At 47.3% G+C, this 18,176-nt stretch overlaps 1 protein-coding gene across 1 annotated transcript in view; it reads right to left on the reverse strand.

The window, feature by feature from the left end:
• Window positions 1–582: 582 nt before the first annotated feature.
• Window positions 583–18,176, reverse strand: part of Arhgap10 (Rho GTPase activating protein 10) — a 271,607-nt gene continuing 254,013 nt past the window's right edge. Inside the window, exons 21-23 of the mRNA XM_036187947.1 lie at window positions 8,306–8,458; window positions 6,880–6,971; window positions 583–1,283 (exon numbers count right to left, since the gene is read on the reverse strand). Of these exons, the coding sequence (XP_036043840.1) occupies window positions 1,195–1,283; window positions 6,880–6,971; window positions 8,306–8,458 (334 nt within the window). The 3' untranslated portion in view covers window positions 583–1,194. The remainder of the gene's footprint in view (window positions 1,284–6,879; window positions 6,972–8,305; window positions 8,459–18,176) is intronic.

The raw sequence follows: 18,176 nt of genomic DNA on the forward strand, positions 1-18,176 counted from the left end.
GAGTCAGTCTGGTTGACAAGGCAACATCCTTCTTTTGACAAATCCTTAAGAGAAAATTCAGGCAGGTCCAGTACCCTCATGTGGGTTAGCTGTCAGCAGCCCACCTCCTGGAGCCCTTCTGATGCAGAGCTAGCCATCTGTCCCCACAGGACTTAGCTGGGCTTGGGGTCTGGGCTTGGGGCTGAGGAGAATGGGGAAGAGAATCCCATACTAGGACAGCTGTCACCCTTTCCACAGCCTGGTGTCATCAAGATGGGGAAATTCAATGCTGAGACCTGGAAGGCAAGGCTATGATGGGTGGTATGAGAGAGATGTGCCCAAAGAAGCCAGGCAAGAGGGCTGGCCATCAGTGTGGGTGCAACTTACCCACACATTACCACAGACCAGTTCCCATCCCACTGTGTCTTGGGGAAATGGCCTAGGCAGGAGACTGGAGCTCCCAATGCCAGGCTTTCATCTCAGAAAGGACCACCCCCTCCCTGCCGCAAATACAAGGTTCTGATGGTCTGCTCATCATAACTGTCAAACCATGAATCACCAATGAAGGCATGCACTCCCTCATAGTCGGCCAGACACACCAAATAGTAAATTACATTTTATTTCATTTACAGAGGGGCCTTGTGGCAACAAGGTGGCATGGGGCAAACAGTACCCAATGAGCACATAGAAAAGACCATTGTAAGCACACAGGTGAGCTTGGTGCAGCTGCCAGTGAGCAGGCCCTGGGAGCCAGGGAGGCAGGCAGGAAGGCAAGGCTCGAAAAAGCTTCTCTTGGCTTCTCTCCAGGCTGGGACCAACTCCCCTGCACCCACAAGGCCACATGTGTCCTGGACATACAATACAAGAGTAGCACAGTTCCCATGAAAACTCAACAGCAGGTGCATGGAGAGCTGGATTCTTCCATGCCTAGCAGTGATGTCACTTGTGGGCCCTGCCCTAACTGTTCCATAGGCTGGAGAATTAAAAATCACAAGCCCCAGTGCCTGCCAGATGAGAGTCCACTCTACCTACCTGTGCTGACTATGCTCTCCTTTCACATATGTCTGCATAGTCCTAGGTGGCAAATCCCATCCCCTCCCCAGCCCTGGAGTGCCCATGGTGATCTGCAATTCCTGAGCGTGATGATGGTGTTTGGTGGTGTTCCCAGGCTGGTGCATGGTGCCAGGATCAGCGGGAGCCCCCTGAGGCCTGGAGCTACAGCAGCTTGACATAATTTTGTGGAATCAGCCCTCTCTTGCCATTCAGGGTCCCTTCCAGCCAGCCAGGTTCCCTTGAGGTCTGAACTGAAAAAGAAGAGACCATGTTTACAACCCAGCTCCTGGTGCTTGTCCCTGACACTCACCATTCTGCAGGGTTTCTTGTAGGCTCAACCATGGAGCAGTCAGTCGAGAGCAGGGTCACTTCTGGGGCCTTGAATAACAAAGCTGCCATGGCAGTTACTGATAGCTTCTGCCCAGGATTGTTAAGCACAAAGCTTCCTATTTAGTCCCCCAGCTTCTGATCCTGCTCCTTCTAGTTCACAGTAAACCAAGTTGCTTGACAAACACAGAGCAGAGAACACTTTCCCCTGCTTCAAGTCAAAACCAAGTTTATTGGGCCCTTCCTAGCTCTCCAGCAGTCTCTGGAACTCCCCACTCTATCAACCAGTTCACCAAGTCAAGCAGAGAACCCCCAACTCCAGAGCCTTTGTACACATGGTGCTTGCTGCCTAGAGTGCCTTCCTACTCCTCCCTGGGTAACTCTTCCACTTCAGGTTCAAGAACACAGCTGCTCCTTAGGGGAAGCTCCTGTTGGCAGGCCTTACACAGCAGTGCACAGTGCCAACACACTATCAGAGTCAAAACACGCTTGTGACAGTCACATGACGAGGGTCAGACTGGTATCAGAAGACACAGAGCAAGTCAATGCACTAGCATTTTGGTATCAAATACAAAAGAATTTAAGGGACCCCAGCTGAAGCACCAATTATGGCCAGGGTCAGAGCCATGGGGGAGGGGGCAGTACTTGCCCACAGAACAACCTAGAAACCAGCTCTGAAATGCAGCTTTGGATCACAACCCATGGGAATTACTTTATGCTAACAGTTGGGTGCAGGCATCCGCACTGCCGTCTGGGGAAGCTGTGTGTGCTGCACTCTTTCCTCTACTGCTTTGTGATTGCCACTGGCAACTGCGCCATTCATGATCCACTTGTGTGGGGACAGGATGGGTCAATGCTAACTGTCCTTTTCAGTGAGGTCACCGTGGGTTTTCTCCTGTGCACTCTGCTAGCTGCATCGCCATGGCCTTCTGACACTTTCTTCCATCTGCCAAGTAGCTTTAAGGCTTCTACTTGGTTGCTCCCCAGGTCCTAAATATTCTACACCCCAACCATTCCAGACAGATGAGGGGCCTCACACCTACACATTCCATGTGTGCCTAAGAGACCAGGAGAGTGTGACTCCTAGTCTAGACTAAGCTGAAAGTTCTCATATCAAAGTTCAAGGTCCCTGGTACCTACCCTAATGTTTCACAGTCTTTCCAATAAATGAGCAAATGAATTACAGTGTGCTTTCAAGGTGAACCAGCAGGCAGCAACTCACTTTCTTCACCCCTCACTGACCTTTACCCTGACCTTGTTACCAAGGACACTATTTGTAAACGCTTCATCCATACACTATACTGGCAATGCCACCAGGTTATGGAGAAAGGACTGGATTCAAAACCAAAACCACCCACACACACACGAGGATGTGCCACCTGCTGCATATGGCTTCCTGGATGAGTGTAAACTCAAGCTGAGTCCCTACAGCTTGCCAAGGCTCATCCGTGGCAACTTCAAAAGTATCTGTTCATTCTTTAATTCCTTTACCACCTCAGGGCAGGGCCAGCGTTGGCAGGAACCACACCGCAGCTGCTCTGACAGACAGAAGGAGCTGGCAGAAGATCCCAAAGGGTCTCCTACCCTGGAAACTAACTGCTGCATGGCAAGGCAGCTGTGCTTCTATTTTTATGGCAGGAGACACAGGGGCTCCGTCTCCCACCATTCTCTATGGGCCTTTCCTATGGGTCACCTTCTGCACCTGAGTTTTCTAGTGACCTCTATCCTTCATTTCCATAAATAGAATCATCTATTTGTCCCTTTGGAATTGGCTTATTTCACTAAGGATATCTTCAGGTTCAATCCCACCCACGAGTCTGACTTTCTGTAGACAGCTTGCTTACATCCATCCATTACAGAATCAAGTCTTGACAGTCTAACCTAAGGTCAACCTGTTCAAATATTTAAAAAACTGAGCCTTCAGCAGAAGAGAGCACTAGGAACTCAGCTCAGTTTAGGAAGCCCAACATGGGCCCCATGCAAGCTGGGTCTGTGGACTCCCCTCTGTCTCCCACCTGACACACTCCCCTCCTCAGGGAGACCATAGGCTCAAATGCCACACTTCTCATTCTCCTTCCTGAGCTTTAGTTAAAATACTTTTGTCCCACAAGTCTACCCCCATTTGCTGATTTCTGAGTTTAGCCAGCATCACACTGCATGTACTCATCTGGCACTCAACAGCTTCCTGTGATTCCCACATTAGGAATATAGCTGGCAGGTCCTCCCAGAGGGTGCCAAACAGCATTTCAAGGATTAATCCATGTACTTCAGACCTTACAAGTTCAATTCCTAGAGGCTTTTAAGGGTTAATACGGTCCACACCTATTGCCTGTAGACACTGTCTCTACATGTGGAAAAGAACCAACACACTGGCCTCAGCACTGAGTGTGGGCTAGTTCCCGAAAACCCTGTGCTCACGGGCCCTATGGTCCTGTGCGCAGATCCAGGGAAAACCACACTTCATACCTGACTATCAGAGCTGTCAACAGTGTATTTCTGGGATTCCTGAGCCCCAGAGAAAGGAGGACGTTCCCTGGCTTTTAAAGGAACACTGGCTGCCCTGAGACCACACGAGTGAGCACAGACCTTCCTGGTAGAGGATGGGAAACATCTCCCAGAGCTACAGAAACACATCTTCAGCCCAGAACTGGAATTCTTAACCTAAGTCCACAGCCTCAGAATAAGAAGAGAAAGTGAGGGGTTATAGAGTGCCATACTCACTAGAGATCCCTTTCCCTTCCACACACCAGTCTGAGGTCCCTGTTTGTGATTATTCCAAAGCCTGGACGGTGAAGCCCAGGGGACTTATCAGGCCTCTGACTGTCATAAACCGGTTTCTGTCATTGCCTACAGTACAGAAACAGGCTACACTGTACAATCCCTGTGATTGGTAGAAGATTCCAAACCATTATGTGAGCAGAAGAAAACAGTCTTAGGTGTCAGGGTGTTAAGTATTGCCAGTCACAGCAAGAGAGTGTTCCTGGAGACACTGCTGCAGGTTAAGCTTGTAAACACTGGCTGGCTCCACAAAAGGACCCACGCCCTGCCTAACTGTCCCACTTCATGCTGGTTGTCAGAAGGAAAGAACCCATCACCATTCGAAGAGCGAACATATTCTGAACAAATACCTGCTTCCAAGCAATTGAGAGGTCAACCAGGCAGTGGAGTTACAAGTGCATACAGTAGTGCTGTCTACATAGTTTTATTTACATAGTAGGGTTGCACTCTAGTAAGGGCCTCAACCTCCTGTGCCCTTTAGGACCTGCTCCTATGGAACAGCAAGTTGGGCAGGCTGTGCCACCTCTGTAAACATTCCTCTGAGCTCATATGCACCACAATGGGGCGCTGGGGAGGCACCTGTAAGACACAGGGCTCACAGAAAATGAGACTCTACAGGATAGGAGAAGAGAGGGCCAGCATACCAAGCAGACCTTGTTTGGAATACATAGCCTTGGGGGAGGGGCTGAGGAACAACTAAGATGCCCTGGGTGTCCAGCCAGCATGCTAGAAAGAGCTGGCCACCATGCCTAAGGGAGACACAACCTGGCTAGATGCAACCATATCTGCAGCACACTGTGATGGCCCCTGTAGGGCACAGTAGTCACCAGCCCACAGTATTCAGAGTTCAGCCTCCTGAACCTCACTGAATCACCCTGATACATATTTGCAGACTGGGATGAAAAACCTGGTACACAGAGCACTTATAGTTTCCAGAGAAAGTGAAGGGGAAAGGCACTGCCACCTGCTGTTAGTGTGTGTGTGTGTGTGTGTGTGTGTGTGTGTGTGTGTGTGTGTGTTGTTTATCTCTCTCTCTCTCTCTCTCTCTCTCTCTCTCTATCTATATATATATATATATATATATATATATATATATATGAGTATACACAGATTCTATGATCCTTTTTTAAAGTCATCAAGGGACTTTGGTGGTGGAGAACTTGGGCCTCCTGGGCTGGCTGCTTTCTGACCCTTCTTTTGTCTTCCATCTACACTGGCAGACCCAGATTTGGTTTAGAGAGACACAGGTGACATAGCTGTGTGCCCAAAGCATGTGTTATGCACCCAATGTGGTTCTCATTGACACATTCCTCAGAGTGACAACTTTGAGTGAATATTTGACACAATTTTGACCAAGAGATGTAAAGGCAATTAAACTCAGAAGTAAGTTGTGGGAAAGTTTTCTCATAAAAGAAATACAAAGAGGAGATATCCCCTCTTTGCTAGAGTTATATGTGGCCTGTAAATGTGGCCATTTCTCACCCCACAAGGACACCAGCCAAAGATCCAAGTCTGAAGCTCAGAATGTTCAGCAAACATGGGAATATTTTGGTCTAGATGACATCTTTACACACCCCTGAGCACCCATTTACTGTGGAAGCCCACAGAGGTTTCCTGGAGAGATTTGAGCTTGCTTTACCCAGCAGAGCTGTATCAGAGGACTGCTTGACCATGTGCATGGTTACTAGGTAATTGGAAGCTAGAGGGAGGTCTTTTGTTCCACTCCTTGGCACTCCTATAAACAGCTCTTTAGAAGAGACAGAGGGGTGGGTGGATAATGATGCAGGCCCTCCCGAGGCTCTCCTGTGTTTCTGTTTCTCCCCTCTCTATCCTTCTATCTAGTATCTCGGTGTGTAGGAAAAATCTTGTGAGAGGGCACTACTGTTGATTCCTGATGTTATCAGGAATCTGGCTCTAGGAGCTCACAGCACACACAGAGAATCTATTCTAAATAAAGCAACTTGCCTTCTATACCACCCTCATCAAATGCTGAACTTCTAACTACCACAATGAGCTGTGGCGATGTGTTCCATAGACTCCAAACATTCTGGCTAATCAGCCATTCCATTCCAGCAGCCAAGGTTTCCCCTGCTTCCTAGGAACTCTTCTGGGGAGCTCCACCCACACTCAACATCAACGTTTCCACAGCAACCAATGAATTTCATAATGAGTGTGACTAGAGAGGGAAGAAATCAAGAGCAAGGGAGGAAAATATATTCACTAAAGCAGAGGAGAAATTTGTGAAATATTAAAACAGGCCTAGCTCCTAAATGTCTGTGTATGAATATTAAACATTCAACTAAAATCCACACCCTTATTTAAAATGTAAAGTCTAAAGATGTGCACACTGTTCCGGTTGGCAGGAAACCGCAAAGCATGAGAATGGCACAGAAGAGAGAAATCCAAGTGTTTGGATTTCCCAGTCTTCACTGGTGCTGTGAAGCATTTCGACTTGGTTAGGGATGGTGGGGGTACAGAAAACAAAGGATGCACCTCAGAAGCACTCACAACTTCAAGTGCTACTGGCTTCTTGCCACCATCAGAAATGACCTGAATGAAGGTCTACATGGCTGAAAAGGGGTGGAGAGTGGTCAAGAAGAAGAAGAAACACCACTAACACACAGCTCTGCAGCTCATCTCTATAGGCCAGTGTCAAAACATGGCCACAAACAGTGGCTGGCACTCTGTGTGCAGACATTAAGACGAGATGCCTCCCACCACAAAGCTTGCGGCGGCACTCACCATCCTCAAAAATGGCTCCTATTTCAAATGACAGTTCCGAGCTGTGTTCTGCCTCACATGGATACACTGCACGGGCCTTGCGATTGATAACGCTGCAGAGAGAACACAGAGGCTTGAATGAAAAACTGAAGACCAAACCCTCACAGCCCCCTCCCCATTTCCCAAATCTCATTTACATGCCAACAGTGGAGAAGTACATTCTGAAGAGGAAATGACAGAGCAGCGAACATCAGGCAGAGCTGTAGCACTTGGCTTTCAAGTAATGATAGGTTTCCAATATAAACCTTCCCTTAGGGGTCTCCCTGGGAAGCTGTCAGTGAGCCACTTGACCAGATTCTCCTCAGTGCCTGGTGTAGTGTCCCACCCTGGGGCCCAGCACTGTAGGACACACAAGGCATGTTTACCTCTGAACACTTCAGCTGTACATCAGTGATGTGAAAGGAAGAGGCACACACATATTAAACTGCTCCCAGTGAGTCCGTGTGTGACACCTACAGTTCCCACAGCACACTGGAAGGGCTGCCATCCCTTTTATGTCTTTATTTAGACCATTCTGCCCTCCAAAAGGAACACAAGGCTCAGCGTCTCCTAACTTGTGAGAACACACTCTGAGCCCTCCTGAGAGACGTGCACAATGGGAAATGGTGGAAGCCATACTTGGCCAGATCTAAGCCAAGGAAACAAGAAATGCTGCCTCTTCCTGGAGACGTAAGAATTCTGCCAGATGACGCTCAGGCATTGTGACTCGCTACTCTCTCTTCTACAAACTGGTCATAAGATGCCCACAGAAGTCAACATATCCAGCATCCACTCCGCCTTCCTTTTCAACAAAGAATCTGCTTGACATCTGCATATAAAAATTCTTGCAAAGCACCTAATTTCATAAATAGATAAAAGGACTAAAAAGGGAGAGTAGGTCCCAACAAGGCTCATGCACTACAAATTCTTCTCAAGAACCTGCAATTGGCCCTGTGTAGCCAATAGGTTCCACATCTACAGATTCAACCACTCACCGATTGAAAGTATTTCAAAAAAAGGGGCATCTGTATTGTGCATCACATCCAGTCCTCTTAGGACTTTCCTAAACAATACAGCGCAGTAAAGACTTACACAGCATACACATTATTAGGTATTAAAATTTACCTACAGATGACTTCAGATATACAAGAGGATGAGTGTAGGTCAGATGTAAATACAAAATCATTCTATAGGAGCAACTAGAAGACAGAGTGGACAGATGTGGGAGTCCTGAAGCCAATCCCCACAGTACCAAGAGTGCTGCACCTGCTTCTGAGATGAGGCACAGCCCTGACCGGAACTTAGCTATTGACTCCAAGGGATCCAGACAGACATTATCTAGCAGAAGGCTGTCAAGGCACTTCTTTGTGCTACCACCTTATTCCACATAACATCCCAAACCACGTACCATTCAGGCAGCTTGTCTACAATGGAGGCAGCAGGAGAGAGGAGGAGATGGGACATCTGGGGTGATGGAGATGTACCATCTGGGTTGGAGCCTGGTGTGGTAGGAGACTGCAGATTTAGCCACTGCACTGTAGACGGCCGGGGCTGGCTTGGCCTAAGGATACATTGGAAGGACAGGATTAATGCCATGGATACTCATAACAACAATTATACAACAGTCTGAGCCAAATGGCCAGGATACCAGCACCCATGTGTCTTCATACCACCAAGGACAGAGTCCTGTCTGTACCTCCCAGGATTCTAACTCAAGCCACTCTTGAAGGAGCCACATCTCCAGCTAGAGACACGATACTGAACTTCTCTCTGTTGGTGGGGATCTGATCTTGTCTAACCTACTGCCATTTTCAGTGTCCTGGTTGGTTTTCATGAACTTTGCTTCTGTTTCACTCCTGGCCTTCCTTCAGGTTCCAGCTTTGAGTTCCTGCCCTGACTTCCATTCCATGCTGGACTATGAATGAATCTGAAATAAACCCTTTCCTTACCAAGATGCTTTTTCCCTCCCAAGGTGTTTTATCACAGCAATAGAAACCCTACCTAAGGCAATCAGTTCACTAAGTAGAAAACTAATGCTCAAAGTAGTGGTGTGGACTTCTTAGAAGCAGGTGCTCCTTGGCTGAGAGTGAGGTTTACCTTCTGGTAAACTCACTAGAGCTGGAAATACCGTAACTGAGACTACATCTAATGTTCTTAGCAGCATAGTGCACATATGCGCGCGCACACACACACACACACACACACACACACACACACACACACACACACCTATGCGATCACATCCTACCTGGGACTATTGTTCACTGCTGCTCACCTATGACCAAAGAAGATGAGAACGCAAAACATGTTTCTACTGAATGCATGTTGATTCCACAGCTTCCTGAGTTAAAAGCCTTAAGTTGAGGCTTTGTGTGTGGGGAACCTGTCCTAACTCATTTCTTCTACTTATATGGAAAGTCACACAAATTAAACATTAAGTACATGGCTGACAGAGACCAACATGAAACACTTTAACAGTGAAAGGTCCTTCACCTGGTATTTATATGTGGAAACTCATAAAACTTTGCTACTAACAACCAAGAGTCCTCCAGAAAGAGCGAAAGACTAGAATTTAAAGGAGAAATCTATGAACCACAAACAATTCTTGGTGTTTGAGTCTTTCCTCAGATTTTAAAATTGAAAGAGATGGCTCAGAGGTTAAGTGTAGGGGAAAGGGGATGGCTAGAGAAACCCACCCTGACCCTGGAGCCCAGAATTAGGGAAGGATGGCTCAGATAAAGCCAGTGAGAGAAACACAGTTTAGCTGAGATCAGAGCCATCTCTGCCCCTGGCCAACTGACTCGTGAAATCAACCAATCACAGAGCAGGACAGTAGAATCCTGGCCCTAGGGCCCAGGACCAGGGAAAGAAACACAGCCTGTGTTTGGGACCTGGGCCAAAGAAATGAACCAAGGAAACATACGCTGACTCTGAAACCAGTACCAAAGAAACACTCTTGGCCCCTAGAATCAGAGTCAGTGAATGAAATGTGCCCTGGCCTTAGAGGTAGTGTCAGAAAGCTAAATAAGGCCAGTAAGAGAAAGACAGTTTAGCTCAGATCAGAGCCATCTCTGCTCCTGTCCAACTGACTTGTGAAATCAACCAAACACCGAGCAGGTCAATAGAATCCTGGCCCTAGGGCCCAGGGCCAGGGAAAGAAACACAGCCTGTGTTTGGGACCTGAGCCAGAGAAATGAACACTTCATCCACAAACCCAGAACCCAAGAAATATGCCGACTCTGAAACTAGTACCAAAATAACACTCTTGGTCCCTAGAATCAGAGTCAGTGAAAGAAATGTGCCCTGGCCTTAGAAGTAGTGTCAAAAAGCCAAGAAAGGCCAGCGAAACAAACACAGTTTGGCCCTGAAATCAGGACCATCTCTGCCCGTTTCTCACAAAACTGGCCAATCCCTGGGCAGAAAATAAACTAACCAATCACAGTTGACTCCGCCCCCTAGACATCCTATATAAACCACCCTGCTGGGTCAGTTGTGAGCTGTTCTCTCCACTCTGGTAGAGGCAGCTACTCTCCTGGACTCCTCCTTCCCAAATAAACCTCTTTCTCAAAAGAGTATTGGGTGAAGACCTTCATTGACTGGTGAGCAGAAGAACCTTGCCAGGACGTCCCATAGTGGACTGAGCAAGGGGTAGCTGAGCAGAAGAACCTTGCTGGGACGTCCCGTAGTGGACTGAGCAGGGGGAGCTGAGCAGAAGAGCCTTGCTGGGACGTCCCGTAGTGGACTGAGCAGGGGGAGCTGAGCAGAAGAACCTTGCTGGGATGTCCATAGTGGACTGAGCAGGGGGAGCTGAGCAGAAGAACCTTGCTGGGATGTCCATAGTGGACTGAGCAAGGGGGAGCTGAACAGAAGAACCTTGCTGGGATGTCCCCTAGTGGACTGAGCAGGGGGAGCTGAGCAGAAGAACCTTGCTGGGACGTCCCCTAGTGGACAGAGTGAAAAAGAGCTGGTAACACGAGCCAGAGATTGTGGCTCTCCAGGAGAGGAGCAGGATTGCTGTGTCCTGCGGGGAGACCATCCCCCATCACACCAGGTATATCCCAGGATACCCTGACTTTCCCGAAGAGTCAGGATACCCTTCCTTGCTGAAGCAATTCCAGGCCTGACTCTCCTGAGAAGTCAGAAAACCTTCTTTTCCAAGGTGGGCTGTTTCTTTGCAGTCCCAGCCATCACAGCTGTGCTGAACAGCTTCAGGTGTCCAGGACACCTTCAGGGCAGAGCTCTTGTTCTGAGTAGCTCCAGGTGTCCAGGATACCCCACCCTTTAGGGCTGAACTGTCTCCTTGCAGTTTCAGCCATCAACTGACTAACATTTTGGTGCTGAAACCCGGGGCACCAAACCCAGAGTTTTTGCAGTTTACTTACATTAAGAAGCATTGGCTGTTCTTCCTGAGGACCTGGGTTCAATTCCCAGCTCCACGTGGTGGCTCACAACTATCTGTCACTCCATATCCAGGGATCCAACACCCTCTTCTGGCCTCCCCAGGCACACATGTGGTACACACATACATGCAGGTAAAACACTCATACACATAAAAATAAATAAAATCTCAAAAAATATTGAAGAAGTCAGTGATGGCTGCTATGATAAACACCACAACAAAAAGCAACTTGGGGAAGAAAGGGTATGTTATCTGTCAGGGCAGAACTCAGGGCAGGAGCTGACACGGAGGCCATGGAGGAGCGCTCATTATTGGCTTGCATTCCATAGCTCACTCAGCTTGCTTCCCAAATCCACACACACACACACACACACACACACACACACACACACACACACACACACACAAAACAAAACCACCAGGGTTTCTCTGTGTCCTGGCTGTCCTGGAATTTGCTCTGTAGCCCAGGCTGTCCTCAAACTCACAGAGATCTGCCTGCCTCTTCCTCCTGAGTGCTGGGATTAAAGGCCTATGCCACCACTGCCCAGCTAAGCTTGCTTTTTTGCAACCTAGGACCACTTGCTCAGTGGCGACACCTCCCACAATGCACTACGTCCTCCCACAAAAGTCGCTAATCCAGCAACTCTCTACAGGTCAGTTTGATGAAGCCATTCTCAATTGAGGTTCCCTCTTCTCAGGCGGGTCTAACTTGTGTCAAGTTAATAAAAACTCATCAGTACGGCCTCTGGATATATAACCATCAACGTGGATTACTCATCAATCGCTTTGATCTGGAGCCTTGTGGTATAAAAAAAAAAAAAAAAGAAAGAAAAAAAAAGATAAAAAAATACAGGGTCCTTGTATTCCTGGCTGGTATAGAGATTAAGAGATTCACTGGCCTCTGCATCCCAAATACTAGAGTTAAAAACCTGCACCACTAAGTCTAGTTACAAAACTCAAAAAGAACCAACCCCATCCCCCAGCAAAAAAAAAAAAAAAAAAAACAACATATGGAAAGCACACTTACTACCTACCTGCCTGTCTTGCTCTGTGGTGCTGGGGTGGAACCCAGAGTCTGGAAAGCAACAGGAAGCACTGGGCCACCAAGCCCCGCCTACCCACTACATGCATGCCTGCAACCCCTTTAACTCAGTTATTTCCAGCACACACACACTCACCTTGCTGACCTCTTCACCACAGCTCCAACGGTTGGTTCAGCGACTGCTCATCCTTCCAGAGTCTAAGCACTGCCTCTCCACAGCAAAGCTCCTTCTGCCCATCCCCCAGCTGCCCCTTCCCAACCCTCCCCTTCATTAGGAGAGGGACCACTTTTACTGTTCTATGCCCCACTGCCAACACGGTCTCCTGCTTGTCCTCAGCTCTTTTGTCCCAGGCAGTCAGTCACCCTCAGTGAGCAGTCTACATGTCCACCCGATCGCTGAGCACAGGTGCTGCTGCTACCCTGCAGCCTCTCTGTGCTAAGCTCGGCCTCTGCCACCCCAGCCTCTGCCTCACAACTCCCATCTCCTATCAGGCCCCCTGTTTTTCAGCCTACAGGGGACCCCTAAAGGCCTGTTACCTCAATAAATAGGAGGGCAGGCTGAGATTAGTGGCTTTATGACGGTGTTAGCTATTTCTCTTGTCTTTCATTCTGCTGTCCTGACAAAGCCAGATAAAGTGCCAGGCATGCAAAGCCTTCACCCACCTTCTGTACAACCCACGAGAAGCTGTAAACCAGATGGACTTTACACCAAGTGCAAGATATGCTCCATTACTGCCATGACAGACGGTCATAACCCGCTTCACTACAAGTATTATTCTGAGAGAACTTAGTCACAAAACTTCTACCTGGCCACTTGGGGAGTCAAAAAAACCTACTTCACTCTATGCCAAGGAACTTATAAATCTTAGTGACCTGAACCACCTAGCTACAAAAGACACTAAATTCTCACAAGGAAACAAACCTCTAATGGTGTCTTACTAATCAAAAAGGGAGAAGGAAAGGACACTGAGGCTCTCACAGAAAATTTAAGGCCATAGTCAGATCAACAATTGCCATTTAAGCTCACAGCCATTATTCAGAGTGCCTGGAGTGGCGTGGTAGGGCGGCTGAAGAGGAGATGCTGTACCCCACCCCATCACATCTTCCTAGACATAGGTGGTGAATGGGTTTCAGGACGGCCATCCATCAGCTGAGGAGGAGGACAGCCGCAGGCGAAGATGAACACCATGACTGTAGCTGTGGGCCCTTTAAAAATGAAGACCACAAACTGTACCACTATTATCTACATAACCCTTTCATCTTCCTTGTTTTGTGTTTTCCTTTTGGCTCTGTGTGTGAAGGGGAAATACCCCTTCCCTCTTGGACAGTGAGAGAGCTACTGGAAGAACAGACCTGGAAGGTAAGGGGCCCTGCCTTAGTCTAGCTTGTCCCGAATCTGAACTCATACTTAGCAATCTCTACTCAGGGTCAGGTTCCCAAAGGTGTCATGCTTTCTGTATCTTCTTGTGTCTGTTCAACATCTATGTGCTATGACATCTCATGATAGCCAGTTTACTTTCTATTTGAGATAACTCATTCCAACTTCAATTTCTCTATCTGTATTCTGGGTTTCTCCAGGCCCACAATGTGTGTGCAACACACACACACACACACACACACACACACACACACACACACACACACACACGCAGGCATGTATACATATACACATACTGTATTAGTTACAATTCTGTTGCTGGGAAGAGACATACATCATGACCAAGGCAAATTACAAAGGATAGAATTTAATTGGAGGCTTGCTTATGTCTCAAGAGGGTGAGTACACGATCATCATGGCCGAGAGCATGGCCACAGACAGGCATAGAGCTGGAGCAGTATCTAAGAGCTCACATCTGATTTACAAGATGGAGGCCCACAGAGAGAATGAGACTGGATCTGGTGTGGGCCTTTGAAACCTCAAATCCACCCCCAGAGACACACCTCTTGAAACAAGGCCACCCCTCCTAATCATTCCTTAAATAGCTAACCAACGGGGAACCAAACATTCAAGTATATGCAGGCCATTCTCATTTAACCTCCACAGGCACAAACTTTTGCGGGTTGAGATGTTCATAAATAATGGCAAAATTCAGGTCTAGAAACCATGTCTGGGAATGATCCTGCGTCTTGGAGAACTGGGAGCCTTGTGGAGGGGATATCTGCAGGGCAGAATACAATTTGAGAAATGGAGTGGGCAGCCACCTGGGTAGAAGAAACCTTGGAATCCTGTCCTCCCAGAAGACTGGAATAAGGCAATAAATAAGCAAATAAATACACTCAAATCCTACAGGTCCACACTAGGGCCTTGGGATGCTACAATTCATGGCTGTCTCGCAAAGGTTTTTTTTGTTGTTGTTGTTGTTATTGTTGTTTTTAAAGAACTGCCCTCCTAAAGGCATAGATTCATTATGCAACCATCTAGAACTTGGTTACGTGTTCTTTGCAATATGGCTTAAAATTTGAATACTTTATTCTTTCAAACACCTTATTTTCCCTCCAAAAATAGTGGAGGAAAATAACCTTCCAAGAGGATTTCTGTTATTCTTTTCCCCTTCTTTACAACATTTTGAAGGGAAACTCAAGGGACATGAAAGTAAAATGTAGGAGCTGTTAGGGGTAAGGAAGAAGAAAGACAAGAGGGAGACAGTGTGAGAAATAGAAGTGATATACATGGTTGAAGTACATTTTCTATGTATGGAACTGTCACACTGGAACATATCCTGAGTTCTATGGGAGGGCAGCCACTGCAGCTTCCCGCCTAAGCCCTCCATGTACCCAATGAATTAGCCATCTCTGCTCTCAGCCAGCACGGTTCTGCCCATGCGTCTGGTGGAAGGTAGTTTTCCCTGACCTTCTTTATGCCTCTGTACATCCAATCTTCTGCGCACCTTGGTTCTGGGCTGTTTTTGAAAATATCTGTAGGGAAAATGGGCTCACAGACAATAGAGATTGTGTCTCTCTGAAGCAAAGAGCGGGCTTCATCCATCAATAAGACTCACGGATGACACAGATGACCAAATAAGATGACCTGGGTTCCTCTCCTATACTATGCCACACAGTTATCACCTGGCACCTGTCATCATCACCCTGTGGAAATGGGACAAGAAAATACCAATGCCAGTGGCTCTGGGCTGGGAACTTTGTTATCTTCTGCTAGGACACATACAGCTGGAGGCTAATTGAACAGTGTGCAAACACAACAGATCTTCAGAACCTCCACAGTTCTTGGCCATAGTATCTTTGGGAAACTGTAGAAATGATTACCTTGATCATCTTTGTGTATTTTATGGTTCACATGAGAACCTGGCTAAGAGTCTCTGGATTAAACAGGAAAAAGAATTGGTGACATTAGAATAAAAAGTTGGCACATCCTAGAACATCCAATGAAATGCTCTAATTGTCCTTTCAGCTTTAAAGCTGGAAACTCTGCTCCCTTCTTTCCACTGCTGTAGCTAATTCTGGACTGCTACACTGGGAAAGCACAGACTACTAACCTTATGTAGTGGTGAGCTGCTGAACCATTACATGAAGTACATTTCTTGAAAGCAACATTGTGGTTTGGGGGAAAAAAAAAAAAAAAGAAGACAGCCAGACAGTCAATCCCTCCTGAGAAGCTCAGAAACCACATTTACCAAAACAGAATAAATTACAGACAACTACTTCCCAGTTAACACACTTACTGCATCTTCTCCTATGGAGGAAGGAAGAGCCAATACCATGACCCTCTTTTGAGGGAAGCAGTTCCCTTCTCAAGGAAGGAGGACAAGGAAAAACAAGTGTTTCACTAAAAGCACATGAAAATTTCAAACTGCTAACTCAGAAGCACATTCCAGAAAATATGCACAGTGAACATCTGTGCGGCCATTCCTGGGGCAGCTGAAGCTTCCATGAGTTGGTGGGACATGGTGGTGGAGGCGGGGAGAAAGGCTGGATATAGGATGTGTGCGTGTGTGTGCGTGTGCATGTGTGCATGTGTGTGAGAGAGAGAGAGACACACAGACAGACAGACAGACAGACAGACAGACAAAGGAAACACTCTTGCATAGGAAGACTTAATATCCTTACTTTGGAAAAACGGGCTTGCACATCAGGCAAAGATCCTAGAGATTTTCTCAGTGACAAAAGAAAACAAAATGGTGCTGGCTACCAACACATTTACTTCCAGAGCTCACTTCTGTAAAGTGTAACGAATTAGCAGGCTGCTCATGACTCCAACTTGGCCCAATCGACCTCAGCATCAGAGGTTGTACTTCCAGCATGCCAACAGCCTCCTGTAGGCTGCACTTTCTGCATGCCAACAGTTCCTGAAGGCTGCACCTTCTGCATGTTAACAACAGGTTCCTGTAGGGTGCACTTTCTGCATGCCAACATGTTCCTGTAGGCTGCACTTTCTGCATGCCAACAGGTTCCTGAAGGCTGTGCTTTCTGCATGTTAACAACAGGTTCCTGTAGGCTGCACTTTCTGCATGCCAACAGGTTCCTGAAGGCTGTGCTTTCTGCATGCCAACAACAGGTTCCCATGTCAGAAGAGCACAAACATATCTGAGAGGAGAGAAGGGCCTGAAGCCTTTGGGGTTGCAAGGGTCCCCAGAAAACCCCACAGCATTTCTTTAGCAAAGCAGATGGGGTCAGCTGGCAATAGAAGGTCAATTCCAGGGCGTGAACACGGGCAATTAAAAACCCAAGCGCAACAGTGGGGAAAATAGTGTAATAAATGATACTTATTAGACGTGACTAAGTCCTCCACTTTCCCAGACACTCTACTACATGTTATCAGAATCGAATTGAAAGCCTACACTGCAAAGTGTGATTTTCAGAACTTCATCTGAGCAGAAATTTACACGGTAGTGAAAAGATCTCCCGCCAGTCTGGGAAATGTACAGCCTTATCTTCAACAGCTGTCCTAACCAAATGTTTAAAAATGTTAACAAAGACAGAATGAAATATTATAAATGTGTAGATTCTGAGAAGTCTCAAATTCCAAATAACGTCAGTCATTCCTTAGTGTTCCGAGGGGCAATTCCACAGCAAGCACATTGTTTCCCTCCAAATGAGTTCACATCAAGGAGTAAGAGTGGGGAGGTAACCCATATCCTTGATGAGGTCACCGGAATCTGTGGGGTTAGACAGGGGTAGTCTGTGCCTGTGGAGGTGTGAAAGAAAATGGCTCTCAAGGCAAGTGACACTATTAGGAGGTGAGGCTTTGTTGGAAGAGGTGTGGCATTGTAGAAGGAAGTATGTCACTGTTGGGGTGGGCTCTGAGGTCTCCTTTGCTTAGGCTTCTCTCAGTGTGACACTCAGACCACTTCCTATTGCCTGCAGGTCAAGATGGAAGGACTCTTAGCTACTTCTCCAGCACCATGTCTGCCTGCACACCACCTTGTCACAACATGATGATAGCAGAACTAAACCTCTGATAATGTAAGCCAGCCCCAATTAAATGTTTCCTTTATAAGAGTTGCCATGGTCACAGTGTCCTCTTCACTGCAATAGAAACCCTACTGCCTATTAGGAAAAGTCTGAAACAGACCTCATTCACTCATTACTTATGGTCTGAGAAGAGCCCATCAGGCATTGCCCTAGGGACGCTAGCAAGGTTGTAACACTGCCTGTTCTCCAGAAGTGTTCAGGGAGGGCAGGGGTCAGGGAAGCTATGCCTGGTGCCATGGGCAATCTGCCCATGATCCCTCAAAGGAAGAGAGAAGGAAGCATTAACCAGCTCTTGAACACCAGGAAGGCTTCCTGGAGGAAGGAGTGAGGGTGCCCTCCTTCTATGTCATCCTCACCTCTGCACACCCAAGCCTGTGAGGTATGACTCTCCATGATCCTAACATTCCA

This window comes from Onychomys torridus, chromosome 5 (assembly GCF_903995425.1).
Source record: "Onychomys torridus chromosome 5, mOncTor1.1, whole genome shotgun sequence".
In the NCBI taxonomy this organism is placed as follows: domain Eukaryota; kingdom Metazoa; phylum Chordata; class Mammalia; order Rodentia; family Cricetidae; genus Onychomys; species Onychomys torridus.